Source organism: Microplitis mediator, chromosome 1 (assembly GCF_029852145.1).
Source record: "Microplitis mediator isolate UGA2020A chromosome 1, iyMicMedi2.1, whole genome shotgun sequence".
NCBI lineage: Eukaryota > Metazoa > Arthropoda > Insecta > Hymenoptera > Braconidae > Microplitis > Microplitis mediator.
Genome location: NC_079969.1, coordinates 12,215,997 through 12,240,781, shown reverse-complemented (window position 1 = coordinate 12,240,781; position 24,785 = coordinate 12,215,997). Strand labels below are relative to the sequence as shown.

The 24,785-nt window shown below is 32.5% G+C and overlaps 1 protein-coding gene across 1 annotated transcript in view; it reads right to left on the bottom strand.

The window, feature by feature from the left end:
* Positions 1-942: 942 nt before the first annotated feature.
* LOC130665793 (AFG3-like protein 2) overlaps positions 943-24,785 on the bottom strand; it is a 35,834-nt gene continuing 11,991 nt past the window's right edge. Inside the window, exons 5-11 of the mRNA XM_057466385.1 lie at positions 23,821-23,986; positions 18,730-18,865; positions 17,277-17,395; positions 16,925-17,200; positions 7,577-8,031; positions 4,165-4,560; positions 943-1,369 (exon numbers count right to left, since the gene is read on the bottom strand). Of these exons, the coding sequence (XP_057322368.1) occupies positions 1,106-1,369; positions 4,165-4,560; positions 7,577-8,031; positions 16,925-17,200; positions 17,277-17,395; positions 18,730-18,865; positions 23,821-23,986 (1,812 nt within the window). The 3' untranslated portion in view covers positions 943-1,105. The remainder of the gene's footprint in view (positions 1,370-4,164; positions 4,561-7,576; positions 8,032-16,924; positions 17,201-17,276; positions 17,396-18,729; positions 18,866-23,820; positions 23,987-24,785) is intronic.

Here is a 24,785-nt window from a genome sequence, read left to right as displayed (position 1 = left end):
GGGTTATTGTCGTGTCAATAACATTCACATATAATTAAGCATTAAGTTTAGAATAAATTAATTATAATTAAATTAAACAATTAAGAAAAAAAATCAATTAATAATTTATTAACGTGAAAAGTAGCATAGAGTCGAACGTGGTAAAGTGATTTTGGGTTAAATTGTAAAATCGGTTTAAAAAAGTCATTAATTAATTTGGTATTAAGAAAATGTTAGCGTTATAAATTAAATATACATATTGATTAGTGAATTTAAAATTGTGGTAAATATTTATAAGGAAATTAATTTTGATCAGGAAATAGGAAAAAGGAATGTTATATTTTTAAAATGTGTGAGTGTAAAAGGTATAATTATGGAAATTGTCGATAAGTAAATAAGTTGTAATCACGTAGAGGGTCCATGGGATCACGTGAATTAAATATAAGGTTTTATCACATAGAGGGTTAAGGTGACCGCGTGAAATAAGTGTTTTAGTCGCGTAGAGGGTCCAGGGAACCACGTGACCTAGGTATTAGGCTTAAGCCACGTAGAGGGTCTTGTTGACCGCGTGCAGATTAGGTTAATGAAAGTCGCGTGTGTATAAAATAGTCCAGGAGACTTAGAAGTGTGTTTGTGCGTGTGATAGTCAAATGTAGTTGACTTAACCAGTGTATAAGGGTTAAGATTGTTAAAGGTAATTGCCGTAAATTTAATAAAGGTTAAAATTGTTATTTTAAATAAAGTTAAATTAATTTTAAATTATCCTTCCTCATCCTTCTCTTACGAATAAATTTTACAACGACCCTATAATGCATTAAGACCCGGTTCTGGAAGACCGTTAATACTTCCAGGGGCGCCCTGAAAAAGGACGACCAAGGTAGCAGTAACCATGTTATAAGTGAACCACCTTAAACTTATTTCATTCACAAACTCAATTGTAAATGAAGAAACTTAAACTACATTTGTAGCTGACAACTTAAAATATTTATTAGTAGCTTTGTATATTTCAAACTATTGTATAAAATAAGGATATTCATAAGAAGACCACAAATTACTATAAAAAAAAAAAATAATAATAAATACAAACAATAATTACATTCATCATTGACTGGTATTTTATAAAATATTATACATTAGATGAAGGTTTAGTTGAACTTTCTGAAACTGGCTGTTTATTTCCATCATCACTTGTATCTTTCATTGGTTTAGTTCGTTCTTTTTCAACATTCCAATCTTTAAGACCTTCAGGGAGCGTTGTATCTTCCTCAAAAGAGCCAGTGCCTTCAACGAACTGTTCGTACGATGACTTTTCAGGGAATGGTCTCGGACCAAGTAATTCAATCATATCATCTCTACTTAAAATTTCTTTTGCTAATAATCGCTCTGCAACCTAGAAGAAACGGAATATTTCGTTTTAAATAATTATATAACAAAATATTACTTATAATATCCAAAAGTATATTAAAAATCAAACGACTATCCATTTATCAATGAGTATCCCAACAAACGAAAAAGAACTGAAACATGAATCTGAACAATTCAATTCAATCCGGTTTCTCAATTCTTTTTTTTTCGAATTAAAAACACCTAATGCACGGATTCAATCGGATTAATGCGAATTCAAAATCATATTAGGCGTTTTTGAATTTTAAGAATTTTTTAATTCAAAAAATTATTTTCATTTTTAAACAACGGATTCTTCTATTTTATACTAATTAAAAAATTATTCTTTTTCATTAAATGTTTAAGTCTTATGCAATATTGTGAACTTATGTAATCTTATAATGGCAAGTTAAAAGAATTTAAAAATTATCCTCCCCTTCCCAATATCTTAAAATAAATAAAAAATACGTGTATGAAATATTTAAAAAATATATTTCAAGTCCATAAAAAATATGTAATTTTGTTGTATTCTTTTTCTTATGTTGTTGGTTAAATAAACAATATTTTTGTATAATTATATTTTTTATATATTTGAAATATATCGTTCATATAATTTTTTAATATTTTCAAATATGTATTTTTTATATATTCTAAGATATATTTAAATATAATTGAATTACAATTAAAATATGTACAAGAATCGGTCAAAAGATAGCTATTAAAAATATATTTTTTTATACATATTTAATAAACATTAACGCAAAAAATAAAAGGAACAGAAAAATTTTTGAAATTTTTTAGTGATTTTTGCAAGGCTGTAACTTTGTGAAAAATAATCGTATCGAGATTTTAAAAGAAGCATTGAAAAGCTTGAAATGTCTGGTTCCAATATCTTTTGGTCAAAATTTTTTTAGAGCTACAGTTATTGCGCAATCACTAGAAATATCGTGAGACAAAAATTTTCGAAATTTTTTTATTTTCTTTTAAAAGGTCTACGGGCAAAGGAAAATTTTCAACTAAGCCAATGCATAAGTCAATTAGCAAATTTCTTCATCTTTACTTGCTTTTTAACTTCCCGCTAGGAAAATCGACGATTTTCGAAAAATTGGGAAGTTATTGTTTTCACCCCGATTTGCGAAAGTCGAGTTTTCATCAGATGTCGACGTTTTGAGGTCCTAGGAAGCTATTCTGACTATTTTTAGAATGATGTCCGAGTGTATGTATGTGTGTGTGTGTGTGTTTTACTTTAACTTTTTAACTAATGAATCGATTTGGATGGTTGAGGTGGCAATCGAAAGAGCTTGTTGGCCCTCAACTTTCCTGAAAATTTCAGATCATTTGATCAAGTAGACTCGAAAATATTGGCGAATTACGAAAAAAAAAAAATTTTTTTTTTAGTTTTTTAGTGATTTCTCAGAAACGACTTAAACGATCGACTTCAAAATCTAATCAGCTCTAGAACTTTATAACCCGCGTCGAATGCCACCTCAACCATCTCAATCGGTTAATTTGTTTGAGATATCGTTGGCGAAAGAAATGATAAAAAACGGTTTTTTTCGATTATTCTTGAAGTGACTGATCTGATCAATTTAAAAATCTAATCAGCTCTAGAACTCAATAAAACGCGCCGATTGCCACCTTAAACGTCAAAATCGGTTCATTAGTTCAAAAGATATCGGCGCTGAAAAGTTAAAAAAATAACATTTTATGTTATTTTTTCCAGATCAATATATAATGTGCTAAAATGTGTCTGAAATCATACCAACTCTTTCTCAATATAGTCTCTTTCGATCATCAGATAATGTCATGTAACTTTTTCCTTAGTTTTAAACATATTGTCAGCAAAAAATTGAAAAAACCCAGTCTTTAATGTTTTTCTCGGATATTCCATATACTATTGCTCTGACCTAAGTCAAAACTCATTCAAATCTTGATTTTGATCACTGACATTGATTTCTGCCTGAATACATGTACTTCAGAGAACATGATCGAAAATAAAAATTTAAAAGCCGCTTCTTCATTAATGATTTTCGATTCTTAACTTTTAAACTCTAGCATAAAACGTTACTTGTTAGATCTTGAAAAGCTCATAAAAAAATGATTGCATGTAATAGCATTTTCGAGCTCGAAGGGCTCGAAAATATATTCACAGTGATGTTTTCAAGCTCCTTGAGCTCGAAAACAGCGGCAAGTTTTGGGGCTGGCCCGCAGGGCCAACCGACGCCCAGATTTTTTTATTAGCCTTGTACGACAATTTGTCGCAGAGATATCAGCCTTCAAACGAAAAAGGATTCGTGTGGAAGTAGGAAAAAATCATAGTCTGACACCCAACACAAATCACTTTTTTTGTGGGCCTGTGTTATTTATAATTTTATATATCATCACATATTACATGTTGAAGATGCAGTAATACACACACATACAGACCCTTACGCATGCACACACACATGAACAAACACCGGAAGTCCCCTACTACCAGAGACTGACACGTCATACCATATACCGATGTACAGGTTCGCCGCTTACCGGCTATCTTAACTAATTAGCTATCAACACATAGATACATTGTATTGAGTGCTGTGAATAAATCAAACTCTTTAAGTAATCAATTATGCATTAATTGTATCACCCCAAAACTGCCCAACTCCTACATTACATATGATCAGATAGTTTTTTTTGTCTCGGGCCAATAATTTCCAACAGCAAAGAATACATTTCCTAAACATTCTCATCGCAAAGAATTAGATTCTAATGCTCGAACGAATAGCATTAATTTATATTTCATTATATAAAGAAATTTACCTTCACAATATCTTCCTTACGTTCCATCAATAATTTGTGTGTACGGTCGTACGCTCTTTTAACAAGATCTCTTGCTTCTTGATCAATCAACTGTGCCGTCAATTCAGAATAAGGTTTGTCCACTACCATATCACCTGGCTGCGGTTGTTCATAGCTCAGATTGCCTACTTTGGAGCTCATTCCATAAGATGTAATCTGCGAATAGGCCATCTTTGTAATTTTTTGCAAATCATCCTGGGCGCCAGTAGTTATTCTGTTGAAAAATATTTCTTCAGATACACGTCCACCAAGCGCCATACATATTCGATCGAATAACTGTTCTGTTGAGTAAAGGTACTGTTCACGCGGCAAGTATTGTGCGTAACCAAGGCCTTTACCACGAGGAATTATGGATACCTGTTTTAATAAAATGAATTTTGATATTTCATCAATTAATTTAATACCGAACACAACTAAAAGAGAATTGCGATCCCTGATCAAGAAAAGTGATAAAAAAAGATTTGAAAAAACTCGAATATTTTTCAATCTATCTGAATTCTAAATAAAAATTAAAAAGTATTTGAAACGATTCAAAATATTTTTTAGTGATTAAAAACTATTTGGAAGTATTCAAAAAACTTGAGTACTTTCAAATCGTTCTAAGTCTTTCAGGGAATCAAAATTTCACTATCATTTAACGTTAAGAAGAAATTTTGAAGTATTAAAAACGTTAATAATTTCAAATCATTCCATATCTTCCTAAAAAATGGAGCTCAGATATTTTTTAGTGATTGAAAAGTATTTGGAAGTATTTAAAAAAATTTAGTATTTTTGAAATTTCTCTAAATCTATCTATGAATTGAAATTTCAGTATTATTTAGCGATTGAAAAAAAGTTTATAAGTATTCGAAAATTGTAATATTTTCGAATTCTTCTAAATCTACGTGTAAAATGAAATGCAACTATTATTAAGTGATTAATAGTACATTATATGACAACCCGGGTAAAAAAATTATATATAATTATAAATAATTATGTACAATTGTATATGGAAAATGGCCCTATATAATTATATATTAGGGTATTCGTTATTTTCCAAATCGATTTTTATTTATCGATCGCCCCCTGAATCTTTAGTTTATAATCTAAAAAAAAAATATCCAACACAAACAGGCTCTTAATTTTCACATTAAACCGTGCCGAAATCATTTTATATTTCCCATTTAAATAACATGGGATTTTTAGACTTTTAGGATTGAAATTAAATCCGAATTCACTCCGCCACTCGGAGTTCCGGAGTTTTAAAAAAATCACTCCGCATGCGGAGTGAATTGGGAGTTTTTTTTTGCGAAGTGATCTCGGAGTGACGCGGATTTTATTTCACTCCCAATTCACTCCGGTCCAGAGTTTTAATACTTAAATAAATTTATATTAATTTATATTAAACTGTTAAACAGTGTGTATGTGCGAGTGCGTGTGTGCGAGTTTGCGTTTTTTCGTGTGTGTGCGAATGTGTGCGTGTGCGTGTTCTGGTGTGTGCGAATGTGTGCGTGCGTGTGTGCAAATGTGTGCGCGCGTGGGGTCATGTGTGTGCGAAGGTGTGCGTGTGTGTGTCCGAAGATGTGTGTGCAAATGTGTGCGCGCGTGGGGTCATGTGTGTGCGAAGGTGTGCGTGTGTGTGTCCGAAGATGTGTGTGCAAATGTGTGTGCGCGTGGGGTCGTGTGTGCGAAGGTGTGCGTGTGTGTGTCCGAAGATGTGTGTGCATGTGTGTGCGCGTATCAGTTAATCAGCAATGTAATACACGAGTTTTTACTTCGATTTTATTTAGTAGAGTTATTTTTCATTAATAATATCTCCAAAACTCCCCTCCGGAGTGAATTTCACTCTGGGGGAATTAAATTAATAAAAAATTATCTACTCCGCGAAAACTCCCCTGCGGAGTGAGTTTCACTCCGAGGGGAGTGAATAATTAAAAATTCATTCACTCCGGATTTAGTCCGCATTCACTCCGCGAATTTTTTACAGTGTATAGTCATAAATTATTGCTAATTTTTCTCTACAAGTCCCTTCTCGATTTGAAGTATGAGTCCACCGTCTTAACTGACCCACAGATTACACTCTTTCAAATTTGTCACTGCCAAAATGCATGAAAAAATAATTCTCGACGAATTAAAACCAAAGCTAATAAAAATATTGATGTTTTCTTTTTAGTCAATGTAGATAGATTTAGGGGTTGTTCACCCCCTAAACTTGATTTTTCGGAAAAACCGGAAAAGACGTATCCTCTACTTTTTTTTTCTCTTTCGATCACCGTTGGTTTCATTAAAATCCATTGGATAGTTTTTTTTCAATAAAAGTTTTGTGAATTCTAACCCTTAGAACTTTTGTTCAACATATTATTTTATTATAATACCAATGGCACTTTTCATCATTTTTCAACCCGGAAATGATGCTATTGATCCTATTCCATTATTCAAACTGCGAGTATGCAAAACTTGCAAAACACCTCTTTGGAGCCTAGGCTTTGACGGGTGATGTCACCCCATAGATATGTTTTTCCGCCAATAAAAAAACAATACGTGTCTCTTTGGTTTCGAGGAAGAATAACATATCTTAGTTATATCGAAATCGGAAAGAGACACCTGGGAATGTTTTCTTGTCAGTCTGAAATCGTGTTTCATCCTGTTATACAATTTATTTTTCATGATTACCTGCATCGGAACGTCAAGTTTTAGTATCAGCAGCCAGTAAGAGACAAGTTTATTTCAAGTCGTTGATGCAAAGGACTGTTAGAAAATGAGAAATCTGAGTTACATTCACATATTAGATAGTAAATAAGACAAAAATATTATTTTCACTAATTTTTTAGTAATTTTATTTGGTTAATTAAAACTGTCACTTCAAAAATGAAATGAGTAAACTGACGTGACAAAAAAACAAATGAGAGTGTTAAGGCTGCAAATGAACATTAAATACAACTAACACCGGGCAGAAACAATTTTGTTTCTTCTCAAGGGAAAACATACGCATGTTTCTGCCCGCCGTATGCAGGTAATTGTGAATTACGAATTGGCTAGTAGTTGTTTGCAGCATCTGCTTAAAATTAGCTTGTATCGACTGGCTGTAGAGACACTGAAACTTTAAGCTTCGATGCTGGAATCATGAAAAAAATATTTTATAGTGTCGAATTGTCTCAAGTTTTTCATCAATCAGAAATTCCTAGTGTTATTTAGTGATTCAAAAATATAGCGAAGTATTTAGAAAATTGAATATCTTGATATGTCCCGAAATTATTGAATTGCGGATGATTTGAAACTTTTCAAAAGGATTTAATGCTTAAAAATTAGAAGGATTTAAAACTCACGGAAAAATTAAAAAGTATTAAAAATCGCAATTTCTTAATCAGAATATATAAGCTGTTTTAATGAATACCTTTAATATTGGATCTGCATGTTGTAAATACCAACCAGATACTGCATGGCCAGCCTCGTGATACGCGACTATTTTTTTTTCTTCAGGTTGTAATACGTTAGTTTTTTTTTCCATACCTGCAACTACTCGATCTATGGCAGCTTCGAAATTTTTCCATTCAATGTTGTTCGACATATCTCTTGCTGCTATTAGAGCTGCTTCATTACAAACATTTGCTATTTCAGCGCCTGTAAATCCAGGAGTTAACGAAGCCATTTTCCGGGCTAAAGCTTCTTTGTCTAACGTTGTTTTTAAAGGCTGCAGATGAATCTTAAATATTGACGCACGGCCTTTAATATCTGGAGCCGGGACAAATATTTGTCTATCAAATCTGCCAGGACGTAGCAAAGCTTTATCTAAAATGTCGATTCTATTTGTTGCTGCCAATACTACCACATTAGTTGTTGTATTGAATCCTTGATAAAGAAGAAAAAAAAAAATATGTAAAACAAATTTATAAAACTTTAATTATATTATTTTCTTTTTAAAGATATAAGTAAAACATTTCTCTCCAAAAATACTGGACGCAACATAACCGAGTTATGTACAGTAAATTTTAGAAACATATCCTAGAATTAGATTATATTTTTAATATTGAGTAAAATAATTAATTTCTAAACTAACAATTGCGCCGTTTTTGTTAGAAATTTCAAGCATTCAATTTTTCAACTTCCCGCTATGAAAATTGAAAATTTAATAAAAAAAAGGAAGTTATTGGCTTCGATCCGATTTTTGAAAACCGAGTTTTGAACAGCTTTGTTTTGAACACATCGGTTAGTTAATTTGAAGAATATCATCATCAGAAATTTTGAAAAATCATTATTTCTGATGTTCTATTCCGGATGTTTCATATATTAACTCAATGGTTTAATTCAAAGTTCACGTTCATCATTTTGATCATTGCTATTAATTTCTGTCCAAGAACAATGACTTTATTAAGCATAATCGTGAGCAAAACTAAAAAAAAAAATTCTTATTGATTATTTTTAATTTCTTGAATTTTTAGAGATTGAGCTCGAAAGCAGTTGGAAGTTTTAGGGCTAGCTCGCAGGATCAACCGATAGACAGATTTGATTTTTTTGAGCTCGAAGATAGAGTGAAAGAAGTTTTGAATTAAGTCATAACCCCGAAGTATGAAATAACTGAAAAAAATTCAGAGAACAGTAATTATTTATTCTTCATGCCCGGACGAAAGTAAGTACTTTCAGCCTCGAGTTTACGGCCGTACTGGGATTACTCGCGCGCCATCTATAACAGCGGGCGAAAAGAAATAGCGGGACGAAAGTGTTTTTTGTGCGCGCTGTTACCGGTTATACCTATAACTACTGTCACTTCGACAAGATTTGCTGACACTCTCGCTCATATTCATAACCTCAAAATTTGTTTACAATTAATTCAAAATTTTAGATGTCTGTATTTTTAAAAAAGTAAAATTTACTAAAGATTAATAAAAACTAAAAAATTATTTTTGATAAATTTAATAATTTAAAAAAAATTAGGAATTGTTTATGATGCATAAGCTAGCCAACGATTAGTAATTTTTTTTTTTTTTTAGAACGATAAATTTAAAAAAAAAAAAATTCTTTAAAAAGTTGCGCCTACAGGCTTCGCCTCAGACATCATGACGCGCAATGCAGGAATCTCCAATTCTCTGGCCTTATAGCGTAATGTACGAATAAATACCGCGCTGACGATATTTTTCAAACAAACGAACCGATTACAATAAATTATGCAGTGATCAAAAGAGACCGTAAAGATAATGATAGGGATTAATTTTTAAAACATTTAGTAAATTATATTATGAGGTATATCGAAAAAATAACCTAAATTGATATTTTTCAAATGTTTCGGCATTGATATCTCTGGAACAAATGAACCAATTTTCATGTTTAATACAGCGATCGATGTGTTTTATCGAGTTATAGATCTGATAGGATTTAAAAAATGATCGGTTCATACTTTTTAATAGCGCTGTATAATTTGGCCGACTAAACCGGTCAAAAAGTTTAACCAGCCCTCGCAGATTTGAATCACGGTGGAAACACGGTGGGTTTGTTCCATTTTACCACTGTGATTACACGGCGTTTCCACTGTGAATACGCGGTGGATACACCGTGGAACCACGGTGGTGAAATAGCACAAAGCCACCGTGGAATCACAGTAGATACACCGCGTAATCACAGTGGAAACACCGTGTATACACAGTGGTCAAGCCACCGTAGAATCACGGTGGATACACCGCGTAATCACAGTGGATACACTGTGTATACCCGGTGGTGAAATGGAACAAACCCACCGTGAAACCACGGTGGATCCACGGTGTTTACACTTCTACGGTGTTTCCTACGTGATTCAAATTTGCGAGGGAGGTTAATTAGTTCTTCAGCCAACTAGCTAATTTAAATTAATCGGTTAATTTAGTTAACCGGTTAAATTAGTTAACTGGTTAACCGATTAAACGGTCAAACAGTGAAATAGATATTTTGCTATTTCCAAGCTAGGAATTATGAGTAAATCACATATCATAAGGAAAAGGACAATATTTATCAAGTGATTAAATTGACTTAAATTATTTAATTAAAACTTTTTATTATAGATGAATACTTCAACAGAAGGTAACAATTCTATTGATTATTTACTTCTAAAAAATGTTGTTTTTAAGTTTTTATACTGAAGAGTTAACTACTATACTTTGCGGTTATTCGATTCTGATATAAAAATATAAGTAAATTAGCTGAATTCGATGATAGACAACTTCTTTTTGCTGTAATAATGTTTCCTGCTGTATAGAAGACGCGCTCAGACGGAGTACTTAATGAGGGAATGCATAAATATTTTTTTGCTAATCTCGCCAGTGATGTAAATTTATGTTTTTATGAACCACACCAAACAAGATGATTATCATTTCTGGAAATGATTGGTTCAGCTTGATAATCATCTACTTCTTTCCGAAATCTGTTCTCAGTATCATCTTCAAAACTAAAACTTCTTTCAAAACTTTGAGAAAGTGATTCGAGGTTAAAACGATAACCTAAATCTCTTTCTCTCTTATCTTTTTTCGAGAATGATTAGCTGTTAGCTTGAATACCTTCCTTACTTATCATGTCCACTATTGTCGATTTAATTTCCAAACGATACTCAGTAGTTTCTTCTTTCATATCTTTATATCTTTAATTTAAATATAAAATATGAATTAAAAAATGTTAAATTTTAAGCTTTACTCTCTAAAAGGGGAATAATGAGAAGTACTGTGAAGTAGTGAATATTCACTATTTCCTTTTCAGAGAGTATAAATATTAATTAACTCAGATCTGAGAAACAAGCGATTCCAAACAGTTGCTGTGGTTGTTCATTTAAAAATCGTGTTCGTAATTGTTCTTCAAGAGTTTCTTTCAGCAATAAAATTATCTCAGAATCGCGATCATTTAATTTCAAGAAATTAGAAATAATTGAATGTATAACTGGTCGCACCATTGCAATGGTTGAATTTGTTTCACTGCTCATTACATTTGTAGCCCTATCAAACGATTTCCAAACTTTTACAATAGCTTCTAAAAATTTCCAATCTGACATTTTTAAGGATAAATTTGTCTGCATTTCTAAATTTGTAACTGATCTATTATTTAATACCAATTGAATTGCTTTACACTGCTCTATTACTCGTTCTATCATGGCAAATGCAGAATTCCAACGAGTTACGCAATAAGTTATTAATCGATGTTTAGGTAAGTTTAGTTGAGTTTGAGCAGCCTTAAGAGCATCAGTAGCTATATTGGAGTGCTTGGAGTGTCCTACGATAGCATTAACTTTATGGAGACATTCACTAATAATTTTTTCTTTTAAAGCTGTCTCAATCGCACATTGCAACGTATGAGAAAAGCAACGAACATTATCTCCAATTTTTGCATTAACTGAAGAGTCAAACTTCATAGCAGCAACCATATTAGGCGCATTATCATGAACAACACCAGATACTTTATCAAAAATATTCCATTGTTTTAATGACGTAGATAGATGATTGTGTATATTAATTGCTGAATGGCGTTCAGGCATTTCTAAAGTATCTAAGGTGAAAGAGCGCAAATTAAATAAATCATCAACTGCATGTACGGTGATTGTTAGAAATGATTTCGTTGCAAGTGATGACGAAGCATCAGTTGTTATCGATACAAAAGGGAAATGTCTTAAAATAGAAACTATTTCTCCTTTTACAAAATCATATAAGATACTTAAACGATTTTGAATCACTGTTCTACTTGGTAGAATGGTATGATGCAATAATCATTTCGAATTTCGGATTCTACAAAAAATTTATTTTATTAAAATAAATATTTCATATTTCAAATATATACTAATGTGAAAAATTCTATAAAATATCAAAACTAGACAAGTTTTTAAAAGTTAGTGAATTAAAAAAATATAATGAGTGTGTAAACTTTATTTAAAGTATACTCCTTTTTTACTCTCATTAAATATAAACTTTAATTTATTTAATGAATTTTCGTGGTAAAAAAAAAAATTTATTCATTAAATTATGTATTCACCAATATTCACTTTTTAAAATTCTTGTCTTATATAAACTTTATAGTCACTTTTCATAGAGGATTTTGAGTAGGATTAATAATATTTTTAATATTTATAAGAAAAAAATTTAATAATTGCGTACTCTCTTGTTGTAATATGGCTTTTTGGGCACTCGGGCTTGTTTTCTTTGCAACGGGGTGGAATCCTTCCACATTAAATTTTAAATTAAATTTCGACTCGCGCCAAAAGATCCCTCCTTCTTCAACAACTGTAAAAAATGGAGGAAATACAGTCACTGAAGCGCCGGGGTCGCTACGGTCGAGTCCCGACTTTTGGTTTTAGGGGTTGGCCAACCTGAGTGGAGAGGTACGAGGGCCAGAGACGACGAGCTATCGGTCTCTTGGCTCGCAGCAACCGCCGTGGACGGACGTGCCTTGCTACAACTACCACTAACATCTTGGTTTCCACAAATTTCTATCTACTACTACTACTACTACTACTACACGTGCTGCTAGTCAGCATTCAAAATGGGCCAAGAGCATATAAACCCACGACTCGTGGAAGCTTATTCCTTTTATTAAGTTTTATTAAGTTTATTTAAACCGGTATTTATATAATATTTATTTTGGATTGGACCTGGTTGATTGGAAAGGATTGGAATGGTTTGGTGGACTTGGAAGGAAGGACTGGTTATGGTTTTGGTCTAGGAGGAAAAGGATCGTTGGAGTGAAGGACTGGTTGAGATTGGAGATCGTTGGAGTAAGTGAACTCGTTTGTTTTATTGTCGGGTTAACTATTTATTTGTTAAATAATATTTTATTAATTGAGGAGTCGTTATTTGTTAAAGTAGTCGAGTCGTTATAAAAGTAGTCGAGTCAAATTTGTTATTTATAAAATTAGTCGAGTCAGTTTCATCATTCATTTTGGTTATTGTTCATCTTTCATTGATTATCTGTAAAGCGGCTTCGTTTCAATAAATGCCACTGTTTTATATTTAAATTTAGTATATTAAACTAATTTATCAAAACCTTCTTGACAAGTTTAGGTATAAGAATTCTCTCTTCATATTTTAATACTGTGTGGTCCAGTACGGGGCTTACCCTCACCTGGAGATACTGAGTTCAGCTAGACAGGTTTGCAAGACACCTTAAGTTTTGCACATGTGTGGGACACTTATTGTATTGAGAATGTCAAAATAATTAACACAATATTCTAATAATATTAAATTATGAATCAAAAAGTATTATCCGAATTGATTTAAAGAATTTCATCGTATTCAATTTAAACAATATAAAATCAATTATACCTGGAATCAGAATCACCGGAGTCAAAATCTTCAGTTTGATTACTTGATTCTAATTTATCTGCATGCTTACTTTTTAAATGGTATCGCAATGCTGAAGTTGTTTTTCTTGTATTATAACGATTTGGACAGTATTTACATTCAGCTTCAAAACTACTGATCAGAGTAAAATGATTCCAAATATATAACATATTTTTTTGATTCATTATATTAACAAAAAATAATTATGAACCATCTACTTCGAATATGTACACATAATCTATATCTAAGTAAATTGGAAAATGATGCTAGCGCATTCTGCTGTCAGAAGAGTTCATTTTTTTATTTAAAAAAAGCGCGCGTAATTAAAACAAGAAAATTAAAATATTTAATATAGGTTTTAGAATAATGAATTAATTAAAACTATATAAATATTTCCATTGTGATGACATATTATGAAAAGAAAACTTTAATTTAATAATTTAAGTAATTTTAATCACCTGATAAATATTGTACTTTTCAACATACGTTGATGATATGTGATTTAATCATAATCCCTGGCTTGTAAATAGGAAAATATCAACTTCACTGGTTAATCGGTTAACCAGTTAACTAATTTAACCGGTTAACTAAGTTAACCGATTTATTTTAATTAGCTAACTGGCTGATAAACTAATTAACCTGGTCAAACTTTATGGCCGGTTTATTCGAAAAATATCCTCATTATCATTTTTCCCAACAAAGATATCTCTCGAAAAAATAATACGATTTTGATGGTTAATGTGGCAATCGACGCGTTTTGTTCAATTCTGGAGTTGAATAAATTTTGGAATCGCTTGATTCAATCACTTCAAAGATATTAGCAAAAAAAAAAAAAAACAATTTTGACTATTTCTTTCTCCCGCGATATTTCCCGAACGAATAATCTAATTAAGACGGCTCAAGCGACAATCGGCATGTTTTATTGACTTATAGAGCTGATTCGATTTTGAAATCGATCGATTGAGTCATTTTGAGAAATTTTGAAAAAACAAAAAAAAAATTATTTTTTGTAATTCTTATATATTTCAAAGTCTATTAGATTGATTGATATAAAATTCACAGGAAAGTTGATGGCTGAAAAACTCTTTCAATTGCTGCCGAAACCATTCATCAATTAGGTTTCAAGTTGATATTAGTCCGAATAATTTCCTAGGACCTCACTTCGACATCTGATGAAAACTAGATTTTCGAAAATTGGGGGGAAAACAATAACTTCCCGAATTTCTTTGAGAACTCAAGTCAAATTTAGAGGCTACATTCATCCGTCTAGCCCAAAATAGAACCGATTTAGAGCACTGTAAGCCGCCTTAGTTTCTGCGTTGAACCTCAGGATCCTACCATTTACTATGAGGGACTATTTTGAACTGCTAAGTCCGACATTAAAAATTAAGACCGACTATTGTCCCCTTGAAACCCGTAATAAATTTATAAGTAGAAAAATTAAATCCTTTAGTAATTAATCTCAATATTAATAAATTATCCAAATATTATATTGAATTCTTGCTTACTACAGACTCTAGTTCTATAAGTGACGTCGAAAAACGTCATCCAACGCTTTTATGAATTATCGACCAGTGGCATCTGTCGAATGAGACAACCATATCATTTTATATGCTCATTGTTCGATTAAGGAAATCAATATCATGATACTTATTATATTACTTTTAATTTAAATTATTTCCGATCATTCCAGAATAATTTTTATTATTTCAAATATTTAAGATTATTTTTTTAACTTTTAAATTTCAATCAGCAATCACTCTTTCTGAGTAGTATATATGATAAGAAGTAATTATAATATACGGATGTTTCATACCAACTTGAATTTAATTCGCGTTTACAATGATTGGAACACTTTTAATTTAAATTTTAAAAATATATAGCTGCGGCTTAATTATTTTGTGATAAAAAATTTTACAATAAGAATAATAGTAATAATAGCAATGGTAGTTATAATTATGATAATAATTATAATAACTATTTTTAAAATAATATTTATAATTATTAATTACAGTGCCCCCCCCCCCCCCCCTAAGATATCAAACTCAGGGCTCTGGTTCCAGAAAAAATATCTTAGAGAGGTACCCCTTCCACTCTTAAAAGGTGGAGCTATTAAAAATAGAAGCATGCGCAAGTAAATCCCACTGAGTGTAGTGGGGAAACTGAATTGAGGGGAAATAGTAGTGAAATGAGGGGAAACGATCTTACAGAGGGATATCTTAGGGGAGGAGCACTGCATTGGGAACCTTATAATGGACGTGGCTTAGATATTAGTCATCTGGTGGCCAAAACATAAATTAATCAAAGTAGGCTGCTCTGAATGTTTACTATATAAAATCAACTGGCTCATTTGTGTTTTGATAATTAATTTAGCTTATTATAAGAGTTAAAGATTATTACAGTAAATAATGCGTGTTTCAATTCAAGACATTTGTAAATTTGTTAGTGGAACACCTCAAAGTAAAAATTTTACCGGCGATGAAAATATAATAAATCACGGACACTTGTTGAACTTTGGTAAAGTAAGTGAGGACAATAATTGTTTAAAAATGATTACTGTTTGTCATCAATCATCAAGTATTCGAGATGATCCGGATAAAATAAATGGTCAAGTTCTCAAAGGTGGAAGGATCGTGGATATGAGTTTTTCTTGTTAAGTTGGTTTGATGGTTCATGTAAGCACGTGGTAGCGAAGCTGTTTTATTTATGTCAACAATCATCAAAATGGTCGAATTTATCTTCTTGATCCGGTCTATTTTCCAAAGTAACCACGTTTGCAATTATTCGACGAACATTAAAAAATGAACACTGTCATTTTTAGAAGCACGACTTTTACAACCATGCAAACAATATATGTTACTTTTACTTGTTTTTGATGGAAATTCCATGTTTATAAATTCAAAATTTTTTTTTTAATTAAACGAAAACAATTTTTGAATTTATAGAAACACAATAATTTTAGAGACAATTAAGTATTTCTTATTTATATTACCTGATAGACGTATAGACACATATAAACATTCATGATTTAGCCTACTTTGAGTAGTTATAGCTTTAGCTACCGGTTGGCGGATCAGAATTCTAAGTTTCCCAATACTAACGACGTCATTGCAAAAAATGTTTTTAAGTATGACTAATTATTTATATTAAGATTAATTACTGAAATTCTTCTACGGACAAATTAGATCCATACGAAATGACACACACAGAGACTCCTCTGAGTGTAGCTATTCACCCGAAAATCAAACTTTTGCAGCGGGTATTATTACAAAAATTATAATTACTAAAAAATTCACCATAAAAATTTGCTATCTTCATAATTTCGTGCCTTGTATTGTTATATCAATCGTTATTTTGATTAATTTGTTTGTCTTTAAAGTTAAAAATATAACTGAGAAGAGTTTATTACAAAACCGTATTTCAAGTGGTAATTTTGTTGTTTAAACTAAATTTATACGTACCATCCATTTCGACTAGAAGCTGATTTAAAGTATTCTCTTGTTCTGAATGGCCCCCGAAATTTCTTCCGCCTCGTTTTCTTCCCACAGCATCAATTTCATCGATAAATAATATACATGGGGCATGTTTACGTGCCATCGCAAACATATCTCTTACTCTAGATGGACCAACACCAACGAACATTTCCAAAAATTCTGATCCAGACACCGTAATAAATGGAACATTAGCTTCTCCTGCCGTTGCTTTTGCTAGAAGTGTTTTTCCGGTTCCAGGAGGTCCTGAGATTTTTAAATTTAATTGTATTATGAGAACTATAAAACTATAGAATTGATTTAATAATAAACTCATCATAACCTGTAAGTATTGCGCCTTTGGGGATTTTTGCTCCTAGATCAATATACTGCTGGGTATTTTTTAGAAAATTCACAAATTCCATGATTTCGATCTTCGCTTCTTCACAACCAGCTACATCCCTAACATCAAATAATATTTTAATTCAGAAAAATGCCATCTGGCAGTCAGAATGGAAAGTAGATTTTTCGAAAATTTTTAGCACCTCCCTGACTTTTCGGTAGCTCGCGGTTAGTTTAAAACGAAAGCGGCCCTTGTTCATTTCTACTAAGATGGATGCCAATTTTTGAAGGTCAGTTTTTCAATTCTAGATTCTTAATCCGAAATTTAAATATTGTCAGAATACTTATATATTTATTTATAAATGTACTAGCAATACTAATTTAATTGCGTATTACTAAAATCTCAGATTGACAACCTAGCTTTGAGTTAATGGGGTTAGAAACGAAAATATACGTACGTAACAAAATATGTATTGATGAAAACTTACACAATTCATCAAGAATTCGAGATTTATAAATTCATTAAAATTATCAAAAACAGCGCAAGCAAATATTTAGATATTTAAAAATGACAAATTAAATATTAAGCTCAAAGATTTCTCATGGAAGTGGTAGAAAATGATGATAGATTAATAAACAACTAGGTAAAAACCAGTTATAAGTTATATTTATTCATTATTAATAAGTTTAAATACGAGAGAGGTTAAAAAGACATTAGACACTGGTATGGAGACACGGTTGACTAGCACCGCCCCCGTCAAGCTGATACAAAAAATAGTCTTCTGATCGATTTTAAGAGCTTGACATTGAAATAAAAATAACTAGAAAACAATGCGGAATTCGAAAAAACTTTCTTGATAATGTCCAAACTTTCAAGACTATCAAATTATTGGAAGAAATAGTCAAAATACAAAGTTGAAGGTAGAAAATTAAAGCTTACTTAACAAGCTTTAAGATACTTTTTACGGAAATTATCTATCAGATTTAGTTTTATAGTTATACGAACTTAAACAGTGAATAAAAACTCATTTTTTCGAAAAATCATGAAAATTCTAAACAGCGATAACTTCTGAACTAATCGACCGATTCAACCCATCTTCGATCAAGATAATCGCTCATAGAATACGTATGGAAATTTTCATTAAGATCCGATAAGCATTGTAGGCGCAATCGTGTCCTCAAAGTCGGTGCTATATATATATATATATATATATATATATATATATATATATATATATATATATATATATATATATATATATATATATATATATATATATATATATATATATATAAATTATTCAACGAATGGTATCTTCGAAATCTACTCAACCAATTATGATAGGTTATGACAAAATTCCTTGAAAAATCTACCCTGAGGACGAATACAATACCAAGATTTTTAAAAAAATCTACCTGAAAATGAGGAACGTTATTTTTCGTCGATAACTTACTTGAATCTTATTCCTATTTCATTTGGGTTTATTAATTTTGCCGTAGATTCCATTACGTTACCGAATATTCCACCACGTTTTCCTCCTCTTGCACCCATAAATGCAGCTGATCGACGAAAGCCTTGGATCAGCACCGCTGCAAAATATTTTCATTTAATTAAAATAATTTACATAAGTTAAGGACTCAGTTATTGACCGTGGCCCAGTTTCTGACCTTTTCAACTTTAACCGAAATTTTTAAAAGAAATTTTTTACTCAAATAATGAAATAAATTATAAAAGAACATAAAGTACTATATATATTCTACGCTTAATTACCAATTAAAATTTTATCAAATATATTAGATAGAAAAAAAAAGTCTTAAAGATTAAAGGAACTGCGAGAGTGATTTTTCAATTACAGTCTAAATATTTCGTGTAAGAGTGTACGAAGATTCAATCGAAAGTTTTTTTGTTATATACATATAAAAATGCACTAATAATCACATGGACAGGCTAATAATTAGTTAAACTATAATTAACGGGTAAAATAAAAAAATTTATTTTCAATTTTGTTCTTCATTCCGCCTCAAGCTGTCGGGAGAGACGGACGTGTTAGCTTGACGCGTAACTTTACTGTTAAAAGAGTTTTATATTGTAATCGAATAGACTTTAGTCTTATTATGTAGTGGTAGTAATCTGAATTACCAGATCACGGTGTCAGAGTGATGTCAGAAACTAGTGGTGGTATACTTCAAGGTCCAGTGGACATGGAACTGGAGAAAGATAATAGTCTTTTGGAAACCAACAACGGTGTCAACACTGAAAACAACCCTGGGAGTCTTAATGGCAAGGCCAATCAAACCGAAAAAATTGTGATGGTCTTGAGACAAACTATATCAACCTCAAATGGACCTAAGTGACAGGTTGTCCGAGGCACAAAACGCATGAGAAAAAACGACAGTGATAATGAATGCCATGCAAAATCAAGAACCAGAACAAAGTTCAACGCAAAATGCAGAAACAGAAAAAGACAAAAGAGAACCAAAGCCTCCTCCTATCTTTGTCCCCGATGTAAATTCCATCGAAGAATTAGCAACAACACTCAACCGAGCTGTTAATACTGAGGATTATCGCTATAAGACTGTTGATAGCAATGGGCAGCTTAAAATCATGGCCAACAATGCTGACGCATACAGGAAAATTGTACGCACACTTGACAGTGTAAGTGCTTCGTACCACACGTACTAACTCAAACAACAAAGAGCCTATAGAGTGGTATTTAAGTCACTGCATCCGTCTACACCTTTAAACCTAATAAAGCAAGAAATTGAAAAGAGGGGACATTCAGTTCGGGAAGTGTCCAACATAAAGAGTAGGAAAACTAAGATGCCGCTTCCGTTATTTTTCCTGGATTTAGAACCCAACCATAACAATAAAGATATTTACAAAATCGATCTACTGATCAGCTAAAGTGCAAATTGAGCCTCCCCGTAAGAAAAACGAAGTGGTACCATGCACCAGATGCCAAAGGTATGGACACACGAAGACATACTATCGTAGACAGTACAGATGCGTCAAATGTGGTGAGGAACACAACACAAACCTATGCATTAAAACTAAAGACACTCCTGCCGTATGTGTATTATGTGAAGGAGATCACACAGCCAACTACAAAGGATTCCCAGTTTACAAAGACAATTGAAAAAAAAGAGGCTAGCGTGCAGAGACCTCACTAGCACAGGACTGACAGGATAGACAGGATGCAGAACACAAACACCATGCAGAATACAAGCTCTATGAATTACAGAACCAGACAAGCTACTGAGAATGTAGCAACCAGCTCAAGCTTACCAGCTACAGGCAAAACATTTACAACGAGTCAGGCAACACCAATAACAGCAACAACAACGCCGAGATCACACAGGTCCTAGAAAATTCACTTAACGAATTCAAGGAAGTACTACATCAACAAAATAACCTACTCCACACTATGCTAAAACTACTGACTACAGTGGTACAAAGTCTACCACCCCGCAATGTGTAACTTCTACCATATAGCACTCTGGAATGCTAACGGTCTAACGCAACATAGACAAGAATTAGCCACGTACTTCCACTCTAATAAAATAGACATCATGCTTGTCTCAGAAACACATTTCACCAACCGAAGTTACTTATATCTACCTGACTATATTGTCTTTGACACGAAGCATTCAGATGATACTGCCCACGGTGGTACGGCATTAATAGTGAAAAAATCGATCAGGCATCACGAATTAACTAAGTTCGAAACAGACTAACTCCAAGCAACGTCTATTGAAATAGAAGACTGGAAACATGGGCCATTAGCTCTATCGGCAGTATACTGTCCGCCCAAACACAAAATTAAGCAAAACCAATTTAGCGATTACTTAAATTCTCTTGGCACCAAATTCATCGCAGGAGAAGATTACAACGCCAAAAGCACTCACTGGGGAGCGGGGCTAGACACCACTAGAGGCAAAGAACTGCGCAAAGCTATATCATCAACTAGCTGTGATACACTTTCAACAGGAGAACCAACCTACTGGCCATCGAATCTCAATAAAAGCATTCGACAAGGTCTGGCATCCAGGCTTTTTATACAAAATAAGAAAGGACCTACCGCAGTTTTATTAAATACTAAAATCATACCTGAGTGATAGAAAGTTCCAAGTGCGGCAAGGACAAGCTAAATCCACACTCTAGATAGCACAAGCTGGAGTTCCACAAGGAAGTGTTCTCTAATCATTCCTTTTCACGGCAGATCTTCCCACGGACGAGAATACCACCATAGCAACCTTCGCTGATGACATAGCAGTTATAGCGACACACACTGACCCAGTGATAGCCTCAGCACAACTTCAAAAAGAACTCGACCATGTACAATCATGGATGAATAAATGGCGTCTAAAAGCAAGTCCAATCAAATCAGTCCAAATTACCTTCTCCACCAGAAGAGGTGACTGTCCGCAAGTCACGCTTTACGATGAGCCTCTTCCTTCTACAAAAGAGGTGAAATATCTAGGACTTTACCTTGACAGACGACTAACCTGGGCCAAACACATCAAAACAAAAAGAAAGAAGATCGAACTCAAAGTACGACGCCTATACTGGCTAATAGGAAAAAAATCTAAGCTTTCGCTAAGTAATAAATTAAACATCTACAAAATAATCATCAAAACAATTTCGACGTACGGCATTCAACTCTGGTGGACAGCCAGTTACTCTAACTTGGAAACACTCCAAAGACTCGAGAATAAAACCATCAGGAATATAGTGAACGCTTCCTGGTTTGTCTCCAACGCCACAATACACAGAGACCTAGGCATACCGACTGTCAAATAAGAGATTACGAAGCTAAGCACACGATATGAACATAGAATAGAAAATCACCCCAACTCAATGGCAACAGAACTACTCAACAACGCGATAAACGGAAGACTAAAAAAATCTAAGCCAACAGACCTCAAAAATCGTTTTCAATAAAATAGTGGATACTGTCTACTAATACCTGCCCTACACACACATCCTAAAAATTATTTATTGTTATGTAATAACAGATTGTAATTCAAATAAATATATAAAAAAAAAAATTTTTGTTCTTAAAATAAGGAAGTCAATTACTGGACTTAAGTTTTTCCACCTGTAGCAGTTGTTGATCCCAAGATTCTAATTTATTATAAATAAGGTTATCCTGGAATTAATATGTCGATGAAACGCCAAAAAATGAAAATTTATTGTATTATTTGTTGTGTTTTTTTTTCTTTTTTTTTTTATTTTTATTTTCCATCATAAATATTTATTATAATGGGCCAATTTTATATTTGTAATTAAAAAAAAATTATTTTGAGTGTGATGAGATAATAATTATTGAATAAATTCAAACTTTGTTAGAATTTAAATGTTTATTGCAGTAATAATTAATATATTTCACTGAATTTATAAATATATCACGTTTTAGTATTTTTATTGAATAGTTCAATTAGTTCAAAATTAGATTGGAAAAATTGTCAAGAATAAAAAAATAATTTAAAAAAATAACATCTGGCAGCCAGAATGGAAGGTAGATTTTTCGAAAATTTTCAGCACTGCCCTGATTTTTCACTAGCATGCTCTTAGTTTAAAACGAAGGCAACCCTTGTTCATTTTTACTAGGGTTGAAACAACTTTTTAAAGTCAGTTTTTCAATCCGAGATTCTTAATCCGCGATTTAAATATTGTTAGTATATTTATATATACATGTACAAAATAGAAACAAAGTTGATGTTGTTGCTGCCTCTCTGTGTATTTTTTGAGTCTATTTATAAGCAGCAACAAAATTAACGACTCTTTCTAGCATATAAAAATCGCCTGTTCATATAGCAGGGTCGTTAGATTTTAGTTGCTGATCAGTATGGCCTACCGATCTTTTGATTCCAATTTGTTGGTGACTCTCTGAGTATCTCTGAGTTAATTAATGAGCAGCAACAAAACTAATGACTGTCCCTTGTTAGTTAAAATCGCGCGTTAAGTTAGCAGGGACATTAATTATTTGTTGCCGGTGGTTAAGCTCCGCCGATTCTCAATTTTTTGATGCGTTTTTCGCGGCGTTCTTCAGCAACAAATTAGCAACAAATTCTCACGCATCAGCTGCTTTATTTAACACCGATTCTGCGAGTTTACTGCTAGCTTATGTGTAAGATAGCATCAACTCGATATCTCTGGAATCGGTTCGAGCAACAAAATCGGGTTTGCACCAACTAATTAACAACAAATTTTGGTGCTAATTTCGGTCGATTCTGCTGACTATTTATTGCCAGTTTAACGGAGCCCGTAATTATAAAAATTATACGATTTATATTATTTAGAACATCCTAAACTTGCCCATAAAATCATCAGTTTTTTTTCTAAGTTAAGTTTTTTAATAACTATTTAAATGTAATTTCAACTGTTACTCTTAAGAGATCAGAAACTGTCACTTTACTTGACATATGCTTAACATTTCAATATAATTTGATTTTAGATCATGTAATTTATGAAATTTTTTAAAGCTGTGTTAAAACTTCGAACGGTTTTATAATTGACAAATAATATTAATAATGTCACCTACCTAAAATTAATAGTGTCGGTAAGTATGAAGCTACTGTTGATGTCTCAATTTCTGATTTATACACAACTGGAAGATGATTTTGGGGCTCAATATTTAACTCCAGTTGAGCGTTTTGTAGATTCCTTTCGAAGGTATCGGCACTTCCGATATTGAACCATAAAGTATTCTGTGAAATTAATCAAATGATTAATAAATATTAAATCCGATTGAAAATCAATCAGATAAGTGAAACACTTCTGAGCAATTCTGATTAAATGTTTCTTCCTAATTCCATCTAATAAAAATCCGATTGAGTTTCATTCAGATTCGATCGGAGTTCTTCATGGTAACCAAAGATTCTTTAAACTGAAATTCCCTGACTTTTCCAGGTATTCCAGTCAAATAATAAAAGAATTCTATGACCATATATAATAATAATAATAATCAAGCTTTATTTAAATTAATTCCATGCATAGAACATAACAAACTGTAACAATTGGTAACTTAATAACCTACAAAAGTTCAATTACATTTAATTCACTTATTGCTAGATGAATTTGATTTCTAATTATAAATTCTATTTTGTTATTAATTTCACTATTGTTTGCTTTAATTTCAAGTACTTAATTAATCAATGCATGGACCCCGTTCGGGTAAAAGCCTCCCCCAAGGAATGCCATCCTTCTCTATCATTAGCTCTGTCCAGCCAACTTCCGCCCGCGCACGCTGCAATTTCGTCTGCCCATCTGGCCCTTGGTCTACCTCTTGATCTGGTGCCTTTTGGCCCAGACCACTACTGACCGTAGAGTCCATCTGTCGTCCTTGTAACGGGCCACGTGACCCGCCCACTTCCATTTAGCCTTCATTGCAAAAGTTAGGGCATCACATACTTTTGTCTTCTTTCGAATGTCAACGTTCTTTACCTTATCCTTCAGTTTTATACCTAGGCAACTTCTTTCCATTCTTCTCTGGGTAGTCTGAATTTT